At 40.3% G+C, this 21,388-nt stretch overlaps 1 protein-coding gene across 1 annotated transcript in view; it reads left to right on the forward strand.

The window, feature by feature from the left end:
* The first annotated feature begins 4,568 nt into the window (after positions 1-4,568).
* The window catches only part of atrnl1b (attractin-like 1b), a 72,026-nt gene continuing 55,206 nt past the window's right edge, over positions 4,569-21,388 (forward strand). Inside the window, exons 1-17 of the mRNA XM_082544188.1 lie at positions 4,569-5,747; positions 7,689-7,772; positions 8,920-9,033; positions 9,353-9,481; positions 9,716-9,924; positions 10,631-10,805; positions 13,164-13,251; positions 13,567-13,828; positions 14,318-14,501; positions 14,629-14,783; positions 14,944-15,028; positions 15,499-15,713; positions 15,872-15,990; positions 16,718-16,850; positions 17,874-18,061; positions 19,188-19,401; positions 19,496-19,687. Coding sequence (XP_082400314.1) covers positions 5,497-5,747; positions 7,689-7,772; positions 8,920-9,033; positions 9,353-9,481; positions 9,716-9,924; positions 10,631-10,805; positions 13,164-13,251; positions 13,567-13,828; positions 14,318-14,501; positions 14,629-14,783; positions 14,944-15,028; positions 15,499-15,713; positions 15,872-15,990; positions 16,718-16,850; positions 17,874-18,061; positions 19,188-19,401; positions 19,496-19,687 — 2,797 coding nt within the window. The 5' untranslated portion in view covers positions 4,569-5,496. The remainder of the gene's footprint in view (positions 5,748-7,688; positions 7,773-8,919; positions 9,034-9,352; positions 9,482-9,715; positions 9,925-10,630; positions 10,806-13,163; positions 13,252-13,566; positions 13,829-14,317; positions 14,502-14,628; positions 14,784-14,943; positions 15,029-15,498; positions 15,714-15,871; positions 15,991-16,717; positions 16,851-17,873; positions 18,062-19,187; positions 19,402-19,495; positions 19,688-21,388) is intronic.

The raw sequence follows: 21,388 nt of genomic DNA on the forward strand, positions 1-21,388 counted from the left end.
TAAAACGCTGTCTACCAGACTTTTGATAGCCTGGAAAAAGTTTTGATAGAATTTTCTTAAAGGATTATATTCTGAATAAAATCACTAACAGTTTGGATTGTAAGTATTGTCGCAAAATTGATCAATGTAGAGCAGTGTCACAAACCACGGAGGCCCCAAAAAAGTGCAATCAAACGTTGAGTTTATTAACAGCCCGGAGAAAACATCAACATATGTCTTCTGACCAAAATACATGTTGTGGATACTTATAAAGCAGTGGGGTACAAGCCCCCCCATGGCGTAAATGACAGATTAAAATAGGTTCCAGACATTAGTCACAGTTTATCGTACATCTTTAATAGCTATAAGCAGACATAGAACTTCTCTTTTCTATAAAACCTTCCATACAAGGTAATAAACTTCAAGCCCTCAGGGTCTCTGAGGCTAATTATTGACTCTGATCATCTGTTACCAAGTAGAATAAAATATAGTAAGACACCAAATGAGTTAAGGTCTCAGGCCGGACACATTCCTAGATTATATGTATTATATGTACTGCAAGCATGCATTGCAGTTATCCTTCTATGTTCTAGTTTCCCTCAGCATGTATCACCTGGACAGTCACGCCAGTGAAGCTTAAGACCCTTAATGAACCGAACATCAACTCAAAATAAGCACAGATATGCAATGTGTATAAAATACTTCTAACCGTACTTGTAATAAAAGTTAACATAATGGAAGGATCCTCAAATGGACATCTTCAATAAACAGCTGTAATGCAGTATCAATACTGTGAGAAATATTATTACATGAAATAATGCTGTAAAGAATGTTATTAATGCAATTATAATGATGCAGATTATATGGCAGCAATAAAAGAATTTCTGTATCTCCACAGTATCCAAAATACACATATTAGATTAACCCTGACTCTAACACAAACTGGGATGAAGCTTATAGTTTATAAAACAGGATTTCAGCTACTCACTTCCAAGTACTTGAATGATGACTGAGTTATGACAACATATAGTCAACAATGTGTCTGAAAATATGAAAAAGCTGTAAACTGCAGTATAAATGAATGTAAGGTCAGTTTCTGGAGGAATTTCATGCTGCACTTGTTAGTAATGTAGCATAACTGTGCACAGTTTTCTGTCTTAAAGGAAAACCAGCAGATCACCCTGTATAGATAAACCTTATTGCAAAATCTGTTTTAGTGTTGCTGTTGATTATGCATTAATTAAAAGAGGCTTCGTCACATTGCAATATTCGTTTAACGTGTGGCTGTGCAACAGTGGCACCTGCAGGTGAAGCTGTGGAAGTGCAGAAATAAATCTGCTAAACAATTGCTGTTAAGGATTTGAAATCAATCAGTTATCATGTGATTGAATTGCAGTTTTCCAGCTTTAATTAAAGAGATTTTTAGCATTAACTGTTCACACAACCCCCACTCCATTTTCAGAGGACTTAATAATAGGGCTGTTTTAATACTTGGATCAATATCCTTTGCAGTCAGTGACTGCCCGACATCACCAAATGCTGTGGTTTCGCCCTTGAGATCTTCTGCTGGGAATTTACTGCAGCTGCTTTGACTTGCTGCTTTCAGACTTTCTGTTTTTGTCTCCAGCAACTGAAAAAAGGTCCATTGGCTATACTGTCTTAGTTTTTTGTCCATTCACACTGGTTTGCTGTATTCGGTTCAATCTGAGCAGAGTATAGCAGTTTACATATCAGAATTTATCCTGCTGCTTCTATCAGCAGTCACTCAATCAATAAACATTAGTGGCCATGAGTCACGTGACCATACTATCACATTGCCACCATCATGTTGTTTCTTTCCTCCAAGCTTTTCTTCCTATCATCCTAGTACAAGCAAATCTTAGGTTTGATCTATCCAAACAGTTTTTTTTTTCTTTCTGGGAGCTGTGCAGACTCAGACTCTGACTCTGAGTGTAACCAGCAGTTTGCACCTTCTTGTAAAGCCATTTGTCTTTTCATTTATGAAGTTACCTCTTCATTGTAGACTATGTCATTGATACACCTGTTTTTGAGCATCCTTGGTTTGGTTAGATGTTGTGAAGTAATTTCTTTAACCCATGTTAACAATTCATGCACTTTAGTGGTCTTCTGTAGTCTTTGAGACTTTCTGCTATTGCTGAACTCCCTAGTGAGTTCTTTCTGTTTAAGGATCTACTAGATTGTTGCACTGACATTTCTTTGGGCCTCAAATTTAAAATTACAGTGAAAAGCTGTAAAATGCAAATTCAACACTCTGAATGAACTTCACATATTCTGTCTGTTTCTGTCTGCACGGTTGTCATGAAATAACAAGAGAAGGGGCCTCCCCTGGCTGTGAAACTGCTTGTCGGGCAGTTGTCTGATTAATTTTGAGGCTCTGAGAATGAGAGGCTGTATAAAATTGGCTGCAATTCCTGAACAGTCAATGTAAACTTTTTGTAAAACTCAAACATTGATTTAGTTAAATTGCACTGTGGTGGTGTACCAAGGCAAAACTACAAAAATGTGGCTTTTTCCCCAAAAAATTATCTACCTAACAAAGAACATATATTTAATTGAAGGGTTGTAACTCAAAAACAGTGTAATTGTGATTTAAAACATTAATTTATTGATTACAATGCCAGTACAGTTAAGGTGTAGATGTCCATCCTATTTTATACCCATTTCAAATCTACTATAGCAGATACCAGGATCCATCTGTCAATGAATCACCATATGCATGGTATAGAAAAATAAAAGTAAACCTATCATATCACTCTCTTCACAGCTGCATCCAGAAACTGCATACTTTGCTGTGTGTCAGCTTCTTCAGCTTGGCAGCTGTCACCACAATAGAGAGCCCCATTCCCAAACAAAGACAAGTGCCTCTCCACAGAGGCAGGCTGGATCTAACGTAGGGCACAGTCACAATAGAGCATCTTCAAACATTTGAAGGATAAATGACTTTTAAAAAAAGCTGCGGTCACACAGTGACCTCGTCACTGATTTATTTTACCAACCATGAGTGTCAGAGAGTAATAAACTCTTTACAGACGAATTGATCCTGCAGTATAAGTACTTAAAATGCAGAGGTTATACGTGCATAGCAGAGCTGTGAAAAATTATTAAAACCAAATTGTTCAAAATCATATGCAAACCTCAAGTTTTGCTGAATTGTTTTTCCACCACCACCTCCAGGATAATAATGCCCAGTAAATTATAGCAAAATGTATGAATAGAATTCAATAAAGTAATGTGGCATCGTTATCAAAACTTTAGCGCTTTTATTCATTTTATAAACATTTAGGGGATGCAAATCAATTAATTAAAAAAAATCCACTGACCCTGCTAAAGGTTATGCTGCAAAAAAGAGGGCAGATGGAGGTTGCAGTACAGTTACCACTCACACAAACTAAATGATCACACTCCAATACTACTGCACAGCCACCATAAACCATACTGCCCCAAGTGTGCAGACTGGCTGCCACTAGGAAACTCTGAAGAAGACAGAAGGGCCATGATTAAAAATCATTAGGACAAATCACCAAGAGAACAAACAACAGTTTAACAGTTAAAAGTGTAAAATAATCAGCACTTGACTAGAATTGGAAAGAGAGAGAAAAAAAGAATTAGACTCAGACACAGCACAAATTTAACTACTATAAAAATATCATGGGTTTATACACATATGTGCTCAGTTAATACCAGAAATTCTTGTCCACACAGCCCAGGCAGCTGTAGGTTTATGATTCTTGAAGAACTGCTTTGAGATTAGTCTCTCTGTCTCAGCTATAGTAAAGCATCCAGCTTGAAAAAAAATACTTGTGTTTAGCTTTTCCCTTAACCCACCAGCACCTACTGCAGCAAGTGCAAAAGCACCCGGGAGTGCCAAACCTTAAAATTCAACTCACCAGTGGTACAATTACTGTACACATGCAGCTTGGGACACTCTGTTCAATCAGCCTCCATCATTAAGGGAGACAAAGAGGCCTCATTACACCTGATGCATGACCTTTTGTACACCAACTATTCCCAGTATTTCTGAATCCCCTAGGGATGTAAGAAATTCCGTCCATTACACATGGACTACAACATGTGACTGTTAAATGTGACTGCAACATACCATCCACTGTTACTTTTATCTTTACATGTATTTTTGCATATATTACCTCTAGTAATAAACAAACAAACAAAAACAAAACACGTTTGGAAAAAAAATTAAATTATTTGCGGTACATCTACTAAATAACTAAATATAGCCTAAACATGTAAGTTTTGCTTCAGTTTTGTGTATTTAAACAAGGTCAAATCACATAAATAAGGGGGGGGGGGGGGCCTTTATTATTATTAGTATTTACATTTATTACACGTGGAGAGAGATGTAACAACTTTTTGAACAGTGATTATAATCACGTGACAGCTGTTCCGTACGTTACTGGCTTCTGCCTGTGAGATGCTTTAAGAATAAATAATATGTCAGCGGGACACAACAGTGTGCTTGACCGTATAAAGCTTAATAGGATTTAATTGCCGCATAGCCTAGTTATAAAGATTTCCGACACTCTACCTTTAAATGAACTCCATTCCCGTACGCATGCGCAGGCTGTGTTTGGTTTTTCTTTAACCTGAGGAACTGTCTAGTGTCGCTGCGCTAGCAAATCCATCGCAGCTGTAGTTCTTGTCATGTTTTCAGAGCAACGGCGTGGTTTTCCCCCCACTGGAGTACAAGGACACAACACCAGACAGTGTCGCCAAGGAAATATACGTTTAAGGATGCTGCAGTCGTTTTGGGAATAGACTAACAGGACCAACAACAGTTCAAAGTGTTTACCCAGCGCTCTCTCCGGTCGGCAAGAATAGCACTGCTGTTTCCACATCGCAGTCACCACATCCATGTTCACTGCGGCAGCCTGCTCTCCGGGTCCTGGGCTTCACACGCTACAACCTCTTTGTTCGTCTGTGGAAAATATCCGGGAAAGTGTTACGACCTGTGGAAGGACTGCCGTATGTTAAAGTGTGCATCCCCTTTTCAGTCCGTGGGATTGTTTACGCATTAAAATGGCTGCTCAAATGGCATTTGGGAGAGAATGGTATTGAATCAATGCAGTAACGTTAGATTACCGAGCAGAGGCTAGACAGCCAATAAGCTACATATGCTAACAAATTTAACTTGTCAAAGTATTAATCGACTAGGCTACTTGAATAGCTTTAATCGATGGTCGGCTTTTTAGCTAGGTTCTTCCAACAAGAAGTAGGGTGAAGGGAATTCCTCCCACTCCAAATCTATGCATGCGGTTAACCAAGCAGCTTTTGTAAACACTTAGCTAACATTGCGACTTCTTAGCCAATTTTCTCCCAAATCTTTGTAAGCAGGCTTAGCTAAAGCCCTTCGTTTAAGTATGCACATCACTCAGCGAATATGCAGGACTTTTTCGTTATAATTAAAACATCCTAAATATCCGAGGCTTTCTCCCAAAGTAGACCTCAAGGCCCCGGTTTTCGGTGGAGAAGGGGGGGGAAATGGATCCTGGGAGAAACTGTAAACCTAAACTCTTTATTTTTGGACCCAAGCTGACCATCCACAGCGATTTGCGAGGTATCAGCAGATACTTGTTGGTCTACGTTTTGTTTTACTTTGTACTGGTCACTCATGCATCCCCGGCGAAAGCGTGCGAAAAGAACTGCCTCTCTGGAAAATGTATCAACGGCTCCTGCGTCTGCGACCGGGGATGGGTGGGAGACCAGTGCCAGCACTGCCAGGGGAGGTTCAAGTAAGTGCCCTTAAAATTAAATTTCTGTGTCTGATTGCTTGTAAAGTGATCTGTTTATAAAAAAAGTAGGTTAGGAACCACTTTGACCCAGTCTGCCTGCTGTTTATCCTTTAAACAGCAGTGTCGGGGAGGATCGTTTAACTGGACAAACACACCTGTGTTCACTCAACTTTTTTTTTTGGGGGGGGGGGGGTATTGATGAGAAAGTGATTGCACGCCACAGGCAAACTCACTTCAGTTTTATTAACTTTAAAGAGGTCCAGCTTTAGTAATAGAAAACCCATGCATTCATTATTTATCATTGCGTCCTTCAAGTGTAAAGTTCATAGATGTTTATTTATACAAGTGCTGTCAAATGTTTGATCTTAAATGTTTTCATGCCTTTTATTATTTGTCATGTTCTCTCCCACACAAGGGGGGCAATGTGTAAAGAGCCATGTTGCCATTGCAATGTTGAGTTCAGTCGACACATGAGAGCATGGGGTAGAAAAGCATGACTGTACCATGTCATTATTGACTTCGCACCTCGCTTGCTGATATGGATTCCAGATACAGTCTTTAAACAAATGAGTACAACTGGGTTTTATTTTTCTGAAGGCGGAGCCCGCAGTGGATGCGAGGAAACATCTGTCATCACCTAGCTTTAACTAAAATCCAACTGAGGATGTGACTGATATATTTATCAGCTGTTGTTCCTCTGCTGATCTGCACAGGAAGTTATCAAGGCTACATAGTAATAAGGCCACTAAGTCAAGGCTTGTGTGCAAAGTACTAAAGGAAGGAGGCAGAGACAAAGTGACAAAACGAGGAAAGATTAAAATGTTCGCAATATATAATAATAATGATGTTCATCTTCACAGACGCTTATAATGACCTTTTGACACACTTAAGGAGCACTCTGTGGAACAGAAGTACCTCGATCACAGTAATTACCCCTCTTTCAATGTGCCCTGGGTTTGCTATAAGTTGTCATCAGGCATGCTGTCAGAGAGTAACCTCCCATCAGCAGCAGACACACAAACTAATGAATCTTTATCTTTTAGACTCTGTTATGATTAGGAATAGGAACATTTACACATTGCCGCCTAGCACCAACAAGTGTGAATTCCTTTCTTGAAGGTGGATTGCAGATTAATTTCTTGCTAGTGCGGTGTGGTTGATGAAAAGCACACAGACTCTTGATACGCTGAAGGACAGACTAGTGTTTCCCTGGATACGCTCAAACCTACACGGCCAAAACTGTTTGATAGTTAATTTGAGTTTAGTGTTCACCTTCAGGAGTTATTTATGAGACTGTAAATACACCTCAGCCATATCTTTACCCTAATGTCTGCTTTTATGATGCATTATTATCTGAAACTCATACACATCATCTGTCTTTATGAATTACAACCAATCTTTAGTCAGTTATCGTGGAAAAATCTAACCAAAATATAAGAGGGGATTGGGGGGGATTTAACTCGTATTTCTTTTGATATGGGACAGTGATGTATGGCCATTTAGAAGTTCTCTATCATTGTGACACACTGCTAATTTGTTTGGCACCTTCTCAGGAGACAAGTGATTGGATGTTTTGGTTGACTGGGACTTTTCTTGGGGAGACAGTTATTTTCTGGGGTCTTAAATTGAACCTTTGGATATGAATACTGTGTGTTGTGCTGTGTTTGGACACCCATGTCAACATTTATGGGCAGAGACAAACAGACAAGACATCTTTTTAGAGAAACACCAATAGATCTATCTGCGTACAAAATATTTGATTGATATTACAACTTAATATCAATTCAGAATCACATATAACTTCTCTGTCAGACTCGAAAATTTGTTTAAAAGTGATAGGGTGACTGATGTACGTACCAGTCAGAAATCTTTTTTTCTTCCCCGCAAATACTTGAATTTAACCAAATGTAACTGTGCTGTTTTAATTTTGTGATTTTTCAGGCTGACAGAACCCTCAGGATACCTCACAGATGGTCCAATCAACTACAAGTACAAAACCAAGTGCACCTGGCTCATAGAGGGCTAGTAAGTATTTATGTAAATCATTGTGTTGTGTAGATGCTGGGTATGCAGAATTTATTATGTAGTGCAAACTGATTAATGCAATTAATTGAAGCTCATCAGCATCTCTATGGCGACGGGTATGCTTTTGTTGCTTAGGTAATGTAGTGTAAAGCTGGCTGGCTCTGGCATTTTGAAAGTTTAATATGTTTAACAAGGATCATCATTCAGAGAAAAGAATAACCTTTACCTTACCTGTTGATGCTATTTATTGTCACGGCAACAGCAGCTGCTCCAGGACAGACAGGAAACCACGATTGCAATAAACAGTTTATATTCACTAAGATGGTTCAGCTGAAACGGAAAAAATCATGCAGTGGTATCTGTTTAAAGAAAAAGAAACATTTTTGAGCATCTTGAAGTAGCGCTGGTTCTCAAGCTATATTCCCAAGATTACCCTGTACCCATAAACCATAGCCATTGGGTCTTCAGAATAATTTAGTGATTATTTTGGAACATATATGCAAAATTTCTGTTGTTTAAAAGAAAAAGTATATGCCTTTTATTTCCTCCTTAGGGCAATGGAAACTGTGAATTGTGACACATCATACTATATTGAAATTACTCACTTCTCTCAGGGTGTGACCAGGCGTTATTGCTGCTGTAACTGGGCTTATTAGACAGCTAACTGGGGATCTTGATGAAATAGTTGAGTCAGGCCACTGTGTCAGATAATGTTGGGCCAAAGCCAACTAAAGTAATATTGTAACCGAGATGAGCTTCTTGGAAAAGCGTCTTCCCTGTGCAGGGTCACTGGCAATGAAAAGTTTAACAGTCCTTGATCTAAATTCTTACGATAAATTTGCATGCTGCTCATCACTACACCGTGACTCAGGAGATTTAATGGGGCGTTTACTAATCGTAGGGTCAACTGTGTGTCGTGTTAGTGTCCTTCGGTAAGATATTGAACTCAACCCATATTAGCGAGTGTGTAGGAAAGGATGAAAGATGATGGGTTGTTTGCCAAGAAAAGTCATTATAAATATGCATTAATGTGTGCAAAAGTGATTGGAGTGGTCAATAAGACTGAAAAGCACTTAAAAAAAACAGTAATCTAGTTAGCTTCCATTAAAACCTGAACCGTGATTCTATTGTTATTTCTCTTCTTCAGTCCAAATGCAGTTCTTCGCTTAAGATTCAACCACTTTGCCACAGAATGTAGCTGGGACCACATGTATGTCTATGATGGAGACTCGATATATGCTCCTCTAGTTGCTGTTTTCAGGTGAGTCGCTTACGTCTTACTTTATTCCTCGATACAGATGAAATACTTTTACTCTTCTGTCACATTGTAACCAGTGTGTGCACTCTTAACAAATCAGTATTGGTTTGTAAAATAAAAGAATAAATGAAATAAAGTCATGAAAAAAAATTGTTAAAATTTTGGAGTCAAGGTCTCCAGACTCTTCTTCTGTGTTTGTTTAGTCAGACACATGCAACAAAAGTTCAAGTCGACTGCAGAGAGTTACCAATTTCTGCTTGCAATTTAGAACTGGTGCAAATTTCGAGAAAGTAATACTGATTCTTTTTTTGTGTTTCTCTAGCGGTCTCATCGTGCCCGAGATACGAGGTAATGAGACGGTTCCTGAGGTTGAGACGACTTCAGGCTACGCACTATTACACTTTTTCAGCGATGCTGCCTATAACCTCACAGGATTTGAAATATTTTACTCGTAAGTACTTACCTTGTGAGTAATTATCGGCGTCACAATTCTAATGATTAGGTGTCTTTCTAATTATAGATGACAGCAAACTGTTTTCAGGCTTTCGTGTCCTTATAGCTGTTTTTCTAGTGACATGCTAAACAGTTTTTATGTCTCTCCAGTCTTTTTGTTCCACTAACTGATAACACCCCTCAGTCATCCTCAGTCTGTGTTGGAGTACTAATCCAAATCATATTTGTCCAGGATCAACTCTTGTCCCAATAACTGCTCCGGCCACGGGAAGTGCACACCTGGGAACTCAGCTGCCAGCAGAGTGTACTGTGAATGCGACAAGTACTGGAAAGGCGAAGCCTGTGACATCCCTTATTGCAGAAACAACTGCGGCAGCCCTGACCACGGCTACTGCGACCTCACAGGGGAGAAGCTTTGTGTCTGCAATGACAGCTGGCAAGGTGGGAGCAAGCTGCAGATCTTTTGCAGATGCTAAAAAAACCTCTTAAGGTTATTTGGAACAGCTCTACTCACTCTGATCTAACCCTGTGGCATATTTCTGAAGCGGCATACACAAAATTCATTTTTTCCAAAACAAATCTTATATCACACCATCTCTCAACGTATTTTGCAATCAGGTGTACTAAAGATGGACTCCTCCCACGTGCGCTGCGGTCTGCAAGGCTGCGGTGGTTTTATGTTGTAAGCTTGTGTTGTACTGTAATGCTGATTAGCAGCACACTGATCAGGCCTGTGCATTATTATGCGCCTCGAGCTGAAGGAAACAAAATTCTTTTGCGTGATGAAACTTGACAGACTCATTAGCTGAGATCTCTTCTTTTTTTTGTTATGGCCTCCGATCGCACAGTCTAACATGTTTACTTCTCTCTGACTGTCATGTTTGTTGAATTGCATTCCTCTGTTTATGGGTTTTGAGGTTTGAGAGCAACCAGTTTCCTTTTTAAGGTTTCAGTGGGTAATTATGAAAGTAGCTGGCAGGTGCTAATGAAGAATTGCATCATGCAAATATTAAGTTGCCATGGAGCAGATATAAAAGAGACTATAATATTATTGATTTTGGAGATTTTTGTACATATGAGCATTGGTGTTTATTGTTCCTGAGCTATAATTTCTTTGCTTTTGCTGCTCTCCTGTATGTCCCTGCAGGCCCGGACTGTTCGCTGACCGTACCGTCAACAGAATCTTTCTGGGTCCTCCCCAGCGTCAAGCCCTTCGGCACATCACTCGCCAGAGCCTCCCATATGGCTATGGTGCAAGAAAAGGTCATGTGGGTGGTGGGGGGATACACTTTCAACTACAGCTCATTCCAGATGATTCTTAAGTAAGTAGAGGTTTTTCCTCGAGCAGCTTTCTCACTTTGTATGTTGTTGATGTGTTTCTGAATAGAAAAACCACCATTGCTTATTTGGGGTTTTGCTCACACACAATGTATGGCTAAGCAAAGATTTCCTTATATTCCCCGACAAAAATTGCAGATGAGTTTAGGTGTCCGTGACTTACATTGTGATGGTGTATGTGCTGCTCTCATGAAGGCCAAATTGAGAATTTAATATTTAAAGTACTTGGATGGTGGTGTGGAAGCGTTTGCAGGGCTGTCAAGGGGCACTACTTTACGCCTTTGCCTCGCTACGATATGCTGTGGATCGCTACGGCTCTCTTTTAGTTATTCCCCTTCACTCTGAGACATTAGAGAATGTCTTATACTTTATTCACCAGCTTCTTATTGAGAACAGCTGCAGTGTGTTTTGTCCCAGTTATGCAGAAGTCGTTTGAAATTATCAAGTGGTGACTGTGGTTTAGGTGTCTGTACGCTGGTTTAATATGTGAAAGGTTTGCAGTTAAAATGAAAGTTCATATTCGATGTGCTTTTTATGCATTTATTTATTTTACCCTGTATACTTTTAACGTGTTATGTCTCGTCTCAGATTGTTGTGTATGTGCTGTACTTGGCACAGGAAAAAAAGACCTACTCAAATTTCTTTGGGATTTCTTTTTCTTTTGCCACAGCAGATCATCTTCCTCCTTCTTCCTTCTCCCCCTATCCCTAGCGGCCTCCTCCTCTGTCACACCAACTCTCTGCATGTCCTCTCTCACTATATCCACAAACCTTCTCTGTGGTTTTCCTCTTTTCCTCCACCTCCAGCATCTTAAATTTCTTTGGGACTACTTCTGTAAAAACTGAGAAATATGGCACACGCTCAGAGTTCTCTCGCAGTTTAGCTGACGAGCTCTCACCATCTGCTCAGTGTTTGTTCATCACCATGTGTTATGATTCCTGTTGCTCCTGGAGTGCCTTGTTTAAATTGCTAATGTGTGATGATGTGACCAGGTGTGCTTTTTTTTTTTTTTTTTTGTGTGTCTTTTTTGGATGTTAATGGCAGCCAACAGTAATGTATGCATTTGCCAGCCTGCTAGATTTTTTGCACAGCAAAATGTTCAGCTCGATTAAATCTAAAGACCTTGAGGTAAACTTATATTAGAAAACAAGACACTATAATAGCGTAGATTTTAACAATGTACATTTTGATTGTAAACTTACATTTTTATATTTTAAATAATAATAGAATGCAATTAACAATGTTTTATATTATTTCATTTAGTGCTGTCAGCATTAATCTTGTTAATATGACGTTAACGCCATAACTTCGTTAACGCGGCAAATCCCCGTTAGCGAGTTAACACGGCCCCGTGAGAGGGCTGCACACCGCTAATGCGTTAACGAGCTAACCGCACTAATGCGTTGATGCCGTGCAGGCCTTGCATGGGGTTATCCACGTTAACTCGCTAACGGGGATTTGCCGTGTTAACGCGGTTATGCTGTTAACGTCGTATTAACTAGATTAATGCTGACAGCAATAATTTCATTATAAATCTGGAAAATTATATAATGAGAGCCTTGAAACACCCCATGCCCCCCTTTATATTCATCCTGCTTGCTGCAGGTATCTCTGCAGTATAAAGTGGGAAGGCTCCCGTCAGCGAGTTGCTTAATTTAATCGCATCAGACTAAGTTAATAGTTTATCTGCAAATTTGAATGTAGTGTCTGTAGCTTTACTGTACATTGTTGTGTAAAACAAAGGGCGGTGGGTGGAGCAGCTACGAAGTTTGCTTTTCTTCTCGTCGAGGTTGTTGATCAGGTGGTTTGATGAAGGATTTCGGCCAGCTCTTGATGGTGATTACAGGAACAAACGCTATTGTTTTGGACGTGATAAAAATGTTTCATTCCACCTGAGCTCACAGTCTCAGTAAGAGCTCCGCCTCTTCACTCCTCGTGGGTTGTATGTAGAGAGACGGCGGCTCCACGTTAAACCGTGACAGCATCATCTTCAGTGCTGCTGTTATCAGTCTTTTTGTTTAAAACCTGGGGCCTGCCTGGGCTTCATGCTGTTTTAATTTGGTATTCACACACACATGCTTCTAGATGTGTTTCTATTGCAGGTCTATGTGGGTGAAACACTCGCGCTTACACCGAAATGACGGAGCGCTACAGAATTTAAACTAAGCATCAAAGCAAAAAAAAGGATTTTTAAATTTTTTTTATTATTGATCGATGAATCGTTGCAGGCATGTTATGAAGCCACAGTGGGACAAAAAGTGAATATGCAAAGGGCTTTTCCCCCCTCTTTGGTGTGTTGGAGGTGCATTTAAAGTGTAAAATTCTGTTTCTTTTCTCTGCAGCTACAACCTTGAGAGTGGCATCTGGAACACAGTTCCCATCAATAGTGGCCCCGTGCCAAGATACGGCCACTCACTTGCTGCCTGCCAGGTAAACACACACAGATTTAGAAAACCACAACAGTGACTGGGAGGGAGGAATATTTGGGAGAAGTGGGAAGAAAAGCAATCAAATGTGGTTTCAGAAAAGAAAAGGTTGCTTTCAAGCAGGAACTGCTTATTTCTTTGAGTAACTGAATGTTGTAACATATTCCAAACACAGAACTATTTTAAAACAACAGCAGGAGAACAACTTAAAATTATGGAGTTTAAAGCAAACGCAGGCTTGTCCTAGAGGCACATTTATGGCACGTTTAGAGACGAGTACATTCTTTAGCTTACTAAATAAATGCCGTCCTGTGTTTAGGATGATATCTACATGTTTGGTGGAAAACTGGAAGCCGGCTGGGAAAACGTGACGGACGAGCTGTGGGTCTTCAATGTACCCAATCGGACATGGCAGCGGAGAAACCCTGTGGTCGGCCCACCGGCCCAAGCTCAGATATACGCCGTGGAAGGACACTCGGCCCACTGCGTCCCACTGGACAGCGGCGAGACTATCATGCTCGTCATCTTTGGCTACTCCCCCATCTACAGCTATATCAGCAATGTTCAGGAGTACAACCTGAGTGAGTCACAGCTTTCAAGTGCAGACTCTTTCACGTTTTGTTTCTGCTTATCTATCAGCTCTCTGTAGCTTTCCCTTAGCACTGAGATAAATTTAAAAGCCCTGGCAAGCAAACCCAGTATGGCTGTGCTTCCAAACTGCAGTGGATGGTATCCACTCATAATTGTAGACTTCTCTGGGATCTTTTTTTTTTTTTTTTTTAATTTAAAACCTGCCAGCAAATACTTTGTGAATCCAAAAACACCATATTTCATGACTGAATTTTTGGATAGCAGAGTCTAAGTGTCCTGTTTTATTTCTTTTTTTTTTTTTCAGTGTAAACAATAAATAAAAAAGTATAAACAGCAGCCATGTAAACCATCCCTGAAAATCTGTGTTTGAAGCATCAAGATACAAGAGCCCAGCTGTCTGCTTCGATTCTACTAGGAGAGATCTAATTGTATATATATTTTTTCCCTATAAAAAATGTCTTCATATATTTTCTTTTTAGGGTCCAACACGTGGTTGGTGCCCGAGACCAAAGGTGCCATTCCCCAGGGAGGCTACGGCCACAGCAGCACGTATGACAGCGGTAGTGGCAGCATCTACGTTCATGGCGGCTATAAAGCTCTGCCCGCCAACAAATACGGCCTTGTCGATGACCTCTACCGATACGACGTGAACACGCGGACATGGTAAATCGACACAGTTGCGCTGCTCTTGTTGTTTCATTATGCATTCCAGACTATATGTGACACCGTGGGAGTTGCATATCTCCTTGGCACAGTTGTCCTTGACACGCCTGTCATGCACATGCTCCAGGTTCATTCTGAGAGAAAGCGGCTTTCCACGGTACTTGCACTCAGCTGTGCTCCTCAGCGGCACTCTGCTCGTTTTTGGAGGCAACACGCACAACGACACATCCCTGAGCAACGGGGCCAAATGCTTCTCTGCTGACTTCCTCGCCTACGACATCGGTAAGAATCCTGTTATTGTTAAATAGTCCTTTATTTATTTATTTTTAAATGTATCTCTCTGTTTCACATAAAATCAGAAGTACAATCAGATCCATCCGCTATGTTAACTGATAATCACACAGCGAATCCGAAATAGTCACCTACACCTTGTTTTCCTCAGCCTGTGACGAGTGGACGCTTCTGCCCAAGCCAGACCTGCACAGGGATGTCAACCGCTTCGGTCACTCTGCTGTGGTTAGTAATGGGTGAGTGTTTCTATTAGAATTTCTGTGTAGATCACCCAGATCGATTGTGAAATCAGGTTTGGTAGCTGTCCCTGTGGTGTAATCATGTTTTGTTTCATAGAAAATGCCCAGTTTTTCCCAGTAGTTTAATTTAATATATTCCACTGTGGTCTCGGCACTAATTTATCTTTAGAGTGGATGACTGGGTCTCTTTGTGAGCATTAAAAGCTTAATTTTTTACCATAAATTTGAAAAACAGTGTAAATAATAAAGAACTGTTCAATATCACAGCAATAACAATGTAATAAAATGACTTGCTTAAAAAAAGAGAAAGATTAGATAATTATGTTTATCAATTTGAGCATGGCGAAATAGAAAAAATACTCCATAATTAAAAAACAAAAGTCCAGTTTATCTTAATTTGTTGGCTGTAGTTTACACCTTTTTTTTCCTTTTTCTTTTTCTACACTGTTTTCTTTCGTCTTGCTCAGGTCCATGTACGTGTTTGGGGGCTTCTCCAGTGTACTGCTCAATGATGTGCTTGTTTACCGACCTCCGAGCTGCCAAGCCTTCTTGGCAGAGGAGGGTTGCGTGAAGGCTGGGCCAGGGGTCCGTTGCATCTGGAGCAGAGGCCGTTGTCTCCCCTGGGAAGTCAGAATGGCTAATAGCAGCCTGACTCTTGCTCCATTTTGTCCACCTAAAGCTGGTGAGAAAGACCACAGAACTTCTCCAGCCTCTTTTCACTTTCTCGTCACTACTTTATTTGTTGTTGTTAAAACTGCCTTCTTTCTAGAAATTGTATTTTACCCGTATTTACAGACTGATTCATGCACTCTTGTTGCTCTCCCTCTCATCTCTTTGTAGTTACAATGGACGAGTGGTGCTACAGGTTCTCAGACTGTGCCAGCTGTACAGCAAACACCAAGGGGTGCCAGTGGTGCGATGATAAGAAATGCATCTCAGCCTTCAGCAACTGTACCTCTGTAAGTGTTCCAACAGGGGGCAGCAGTGCACTGCTGATCTTGTGTTCAGCTCCCTGAAGCTGCCAAACGTGCACACAAGGACACATGCGCTTTTTAATACAGGTTTTGTGAGTCGAGGACATTGGTATGATAATTTTGTGCTATTCAGGACTACATGGAAACATCACCTCATTGCTTAAGGTAGAAAAAGCCTTTGCACATGGACTGTATATAAAAGATGGACACGGCCACCATGACGTCACCCGTTGGTCTCTAAAATCTGCATTTTTGAGGATTCATTAGTAGCAGTATTTAAAATATTTTGAACCAGAAGTAAGCATAGCAGGTTTAGTTGGCAGACTATATCCATAAAATGTGTGTGCAGTGCACAGGCACTGCCCTGACTAATTAACTAAATACATTTAACTGATTTAAACTGAAGGATGGACATCTTGGATTGTGTGAACAACAAACCAAGCTGTCTTATTTTTTAAATTTCAATATTAATGGTGAAAAAGCACCAACAGAGCAAACGCCAGTAAGACACCTTCCTATTATCTATATAAATCTGTATAAAAGAAGTATATAATAAAGTGGGGAACTATTTATAGAGAACAAAAGCGTCTTTCATACCAGACTGTAAAGATTCTATTTAATGCTGTTAATTTAGACATTTTAACACGGCGGTCCATGGGGCTCTATCATAAAATGACACTTTCTCTCATGATTCTTTTCTCTGCCGCTGCAGAATGTGAAGAACTTCACTGAGTGTCCTGTGCGGAACGAGCAGGTGTGCAGCAAGCTTGCCAACTGCAAGAGCTGCTCATTGAATCTCAACTGTCAGTGGGATCAGAATCACTCGCAGTGCCACGCTTTGCCCGGTAAGCTTTCCGTGCACACAAACACGCCACCTTATTAAACGGAAGCTTCGGATTTGGTTCTCACACATGCATGGCAGAGGATTTTTGGTAATTTCCAGGCAAGCATGTGGGAGACTGTGGGAGATGCAAGATAAATGCAGATATGTTTTAAAACTTAAACCTAATGCAGAGATGCTGATCAGTGTGAATACTCAACAGCCCTTGTAACATGAAACGGCCACATTGGTGGTTGTATTTAGTGCGTCAATTACGAGCGCTGACATTCAGACCTGAAGGGAAGCCTATTTCATTAATTAAATTTTTGCAGATGTTAATGACTCCCTACCAAGTTTACTTCTTCTGCCGCTGCTTGTACGGTTAAACCCAGTATCAGGGATTTGCAGAGACGTATTTTCAAGATGTCATCCCAATGTTGTTTATGAGGTCTGGCAGTGTATTTAGCTTACCTCTCACCATCTACCCCCCCGCACCCACCCATCGTGTTGTTGATGTTGACGCTGGCTGAATCTGAAGAGATAGTGCTGTCACTTTATCCATAATTTTCAGTTCACCAAGCCCTGTCGCCTAAGGGGAGTGCAGTGGGAGCTGAAAATAATATCTCTGTGTGTGTGCATGTGGGTGTGGATTTCTGATTCCTGAAAGGGAGCCGCTGATTGCACAAACAAAATGCACACAGAGCAAATGGGTGCAAATTACGCTCAAACAAAATCAGTGACATCCACACACACACACACACACACACACACACACACACACACACACACACACGTGTTAAACCCTAATTCTTTAGCCCCCTGTGGTTTGTTATGCCTTCTAAGTTCTCTGTTTTCATTTTTCTTGGATTATGGTTCTCCCCGTTGAGCAGTACTTAACTAATATTATTCCATAGTTAATTATGTCATTTTTAGCTTACGACACAATACAAATAATGTCAAAGTAGTTTTTCCTGTTAAAGTTAAAGGAGAGCAAGGTTTTCTTGGCCCGAGGTCATTCACTTCTTGACATGCTCTTTTGATCGTCCAGCTCAGCAGTGCAGTGAGGGTTGGAACCAGGTGGGTGATGCCTGTTTGAGGATCAACTCCAGCCGCGAGAGCTACGACAACGCTCAGCATTACTGCAAGAACCTCAATGGCAACATCGCCTCACTGACCACCTCCAAACAAGTGGACTTTGTGCTCGAGGAGCTCAAGAAGCTCCAGCAACAAGACAAGGTACACTTAAATCAGTCATAAAGCAGGGGATATTGTGTTTTATCCTTGCTTTATTGTTTGACAATATACATGTAGTACAGTATCTCACATTCATTTTGAAATATTTTCTTTTGCTAGAATTGCAGTTTCCACCTTGGTGTTTAATTGAGTGAAAATAAAAGTGCATTTTAGCTGCTGGGGGAGCCTTTCTCTAACTCTGACTTATTGATTCTGAGCCCCGATCAGTTTTCTGCAGCTCTATTTTTATCTGATTGCAGGCATTCTTCTAGCTTTCTTGCCTTTCAACCAATTATGGGGAAATAGTTTTCCACTATTCCAACATCTTGTCTCAGACTGTGTGGTTTGCACATAGTTTTGTTTCTGAGATACCGCAGCTGATGAATCAGACTGCGATAATCACTCATCACTTCTGCCTGCCTTACGCAGGGCTAAAAGGGCCTCTGTGATTCTGTCTGATGGAAGAATCATGTGCACTTACAGTATCTAAGACCTTGACTGCGTAGTCTGGTCTGCATTTAGTTTTTCTTTTTATCTGAGTAATTTTCCTGATGTTGCTCTAAGTTTATATATTTATTGCTCTGCTCTGTTTTGTTTAACCCTATGATATGGTGCAGAAACTTGTTCACTGAGAGAAATCCAAATATTCACAGCAACATTACAATTAGAGCTTCTGCTTCTTTAATGGAAATGCGGTTTTGGGCATACTGGCTTCTTCTCATCCCTCGCGGCTACGTATTCTCCTTGCAGTGACAGAAAATTGTGGCATCTACTGATGATTTTAGTTTGGTCATGCCTGCTGTATTCATGAGAATGTCATTTCCTGTCAGTCTGCTGGGTTGAAACGCGGCTGTTTGTTCCAAACAGAACCTTGACATGCCTTTCCACATCATTTTCCCATTACATTAAAAGTTGAATCCTGAAGGCAAATAAGTAATCATATCTGTGAAATTATTCTCAGCAGACTTTTAATAGCATCTTTGGTTCCTAGGTGTAAATGCAGAAGGCAGGCTTTTTTCCCTTTTTTTTGTTAATAGCAGGATGGAGTAAAAAAACGAGGCACTTTTATGAAATTTTATCTTACATTTGAATAGCTTTATTTGTTTAGACTTTTGCTGTTTTTCCACAGCGGCTGTCTCCCTGGGTGGGTCTGAGGAAGATCAATGTGTCATACTGGGGTTGGGAGGATATGTCTCCCTTCACCAACAGCAGTCTGCGTTGGCTGCCCGGTGAACCCAGTGACTCTGGTTTTTGTGCCTACTTGGAGGAGCCACAGGTGTCAGGACTGAGGGCCAATCCATGCACTGCTACTGCCCACGGGCTCATCTGTGAAAAGGCTACTGGTGAGATGACCGAACACACAAGTACACTTCCTAAATATTGCATCTGCTTGAAAAGGTTTTTTCATGTCTTTTGTTTTGTTGTTTCTTTGTCCAGGCAATCCCAACCAGAGCACCCGTCCATCCTGTAAGAAACCTTGCTCGCTGCACACCAACTGTGCCAACTGCACCAGCCAGGCCATGGAGTGTATGTGGTGCGGCAGCGTGCAGCGCTGCGTCGACTCCACTGCATACGTCATCTCTTTTCCCTATGGCCAGTGCCTGGAGTGGCAGACTGGAGATTGCGTGGGTGAGTGTCTGAACTTAATCTAGATGAGTCTTCTTTGAAGTCTGCAGTCCGGCATTAAGGTGGCAGACAATAAGCTTTCCCAGAATGGCTTCTGTAAGCAGTCAATATTCATCTCGGAGAGAAAAAAGGTTAAAGGAGGAAACAGGCTTAAAGTGGCGGGTGTCTGTGGCGGAGGGAAAATCGTATTAGTTTTCCGTGATTGGATTTGGAAGCTGTTTTTGGTTTGTAATGGCCAATTACTTTTGCATATAATCACACGCCAACTGTTAGATTTCCCTGTTGACCGAGCTGTAGATGGGCTCTTTATCATTAGCTGGTTTTAAGTAGTTTAAAGACAGTCTCACATCAAGAACAGTGATTGCAAATAACTCTGTGAATAGGAAGTGTGCATAATTAAAACGCCCAGACATGCACTACTGTAAAAGTGGATGTTTTTACATTGAAAGTCATTGAAATTTGAAATGGCAAAAATGAGCGTTTCATTCTGATAATTAAATGTTAAACGTTAGAATGGAATAAATGAACATCTGAAAAAAACTCAGTCAACTTCACTGAGTGATATACTATCCTTAAGTACTACGCCAATACAGCTGAGCTGGAAAACTGCAGTTCCTGCTTGTGCCGTTAATCCACATTTATTTATTTATATTTTGCTGTACTTTTAGGTTTTAATCCACCATCCAATACCATCGAAACCAAAGTTCAGGCTGTGTTAAAGAAGAAATCTTCCATTTCAAACCCATTATATATTACAGGAACTCTGTTTTTGACTTACGGCATTCCCATTGTTTGTTAACAGATGTTTCGATATATCACTGCACCTGTTGCCCATTTTCCTATTAAAATATAAAGAACTGAAAAGTGAGTCAAGACATTTGCACAGTACTATCGAGGGTATATGTCTGTCATTTGTAAGATATTTACAGTAGTGCTTCTTGTGACTGTCTGAGCTGTCACAAAATAAACACAAAGGGTCACAAAGCAATTAACAAGAAGTGATTTAAGAAAAAAAGAGTCCTCTTTATTAAACAGCGTCACTACTCTTTGTGATTTCCTATTTAGTCGTAGAAATGTCATGCAAATTTAATGATCTGGCAAGGTCTGACAAAGACAGTTTTTGCTTAAAATGCTCTCCGAGACGTGTTAATTGGATGCAAGTTGGCATATTGAGTTTTTAAAACTAAACTGAAAATATGTGCAGATGAAAAGGCTTAAAGTTTTGCTCTGTACAGGTTAGTTCTTTGTACACAGCCTGCAGCTGCAGGTCCTCTTATGATAACAAATATGAATACCTTTAGAATAGAATAGAATAGAATTCAACTTTATTGTCATTGCACATGCACAGGTACAGGGCAACGAAATGCAGTTTGCATCCATCCAGAAGTGCTTTAGTGATATAGATATATTACAATATATATTAGCAATAATATAGATATGTGAGTATATTACAGAAATGGGTCTATTATGGTATGTTATAATGTACACGGTATGAAGTATGTTGTGAATATTCTATAACTATAAGTATGTACAGGCTGTAGTGAGTACAAGCTATGTACAGGATATGAACAGGATATAAATATGAAAAACTATACAGAATATGAAATAAATAACTTTACAGAATCTGAGATATACAGCTATACAGAAATGGGAACTATGCAAGTTGTAAACAGTTGTAGGATTAAAGATTATCGAATGTACAGA

This window comes from Aulonocara stuartgranti, assembly GCF_965226115.1.
Source record: "Aulonocara stuartgranti genome assembly, chromosome: 8".
Taxonomy (NCBI): Eukaryota; Metazoa; Chordata; class Actinopteri; order Cichliformes; family Cichlidae; genus Aulonocara; species Aulonocara stuartgranti.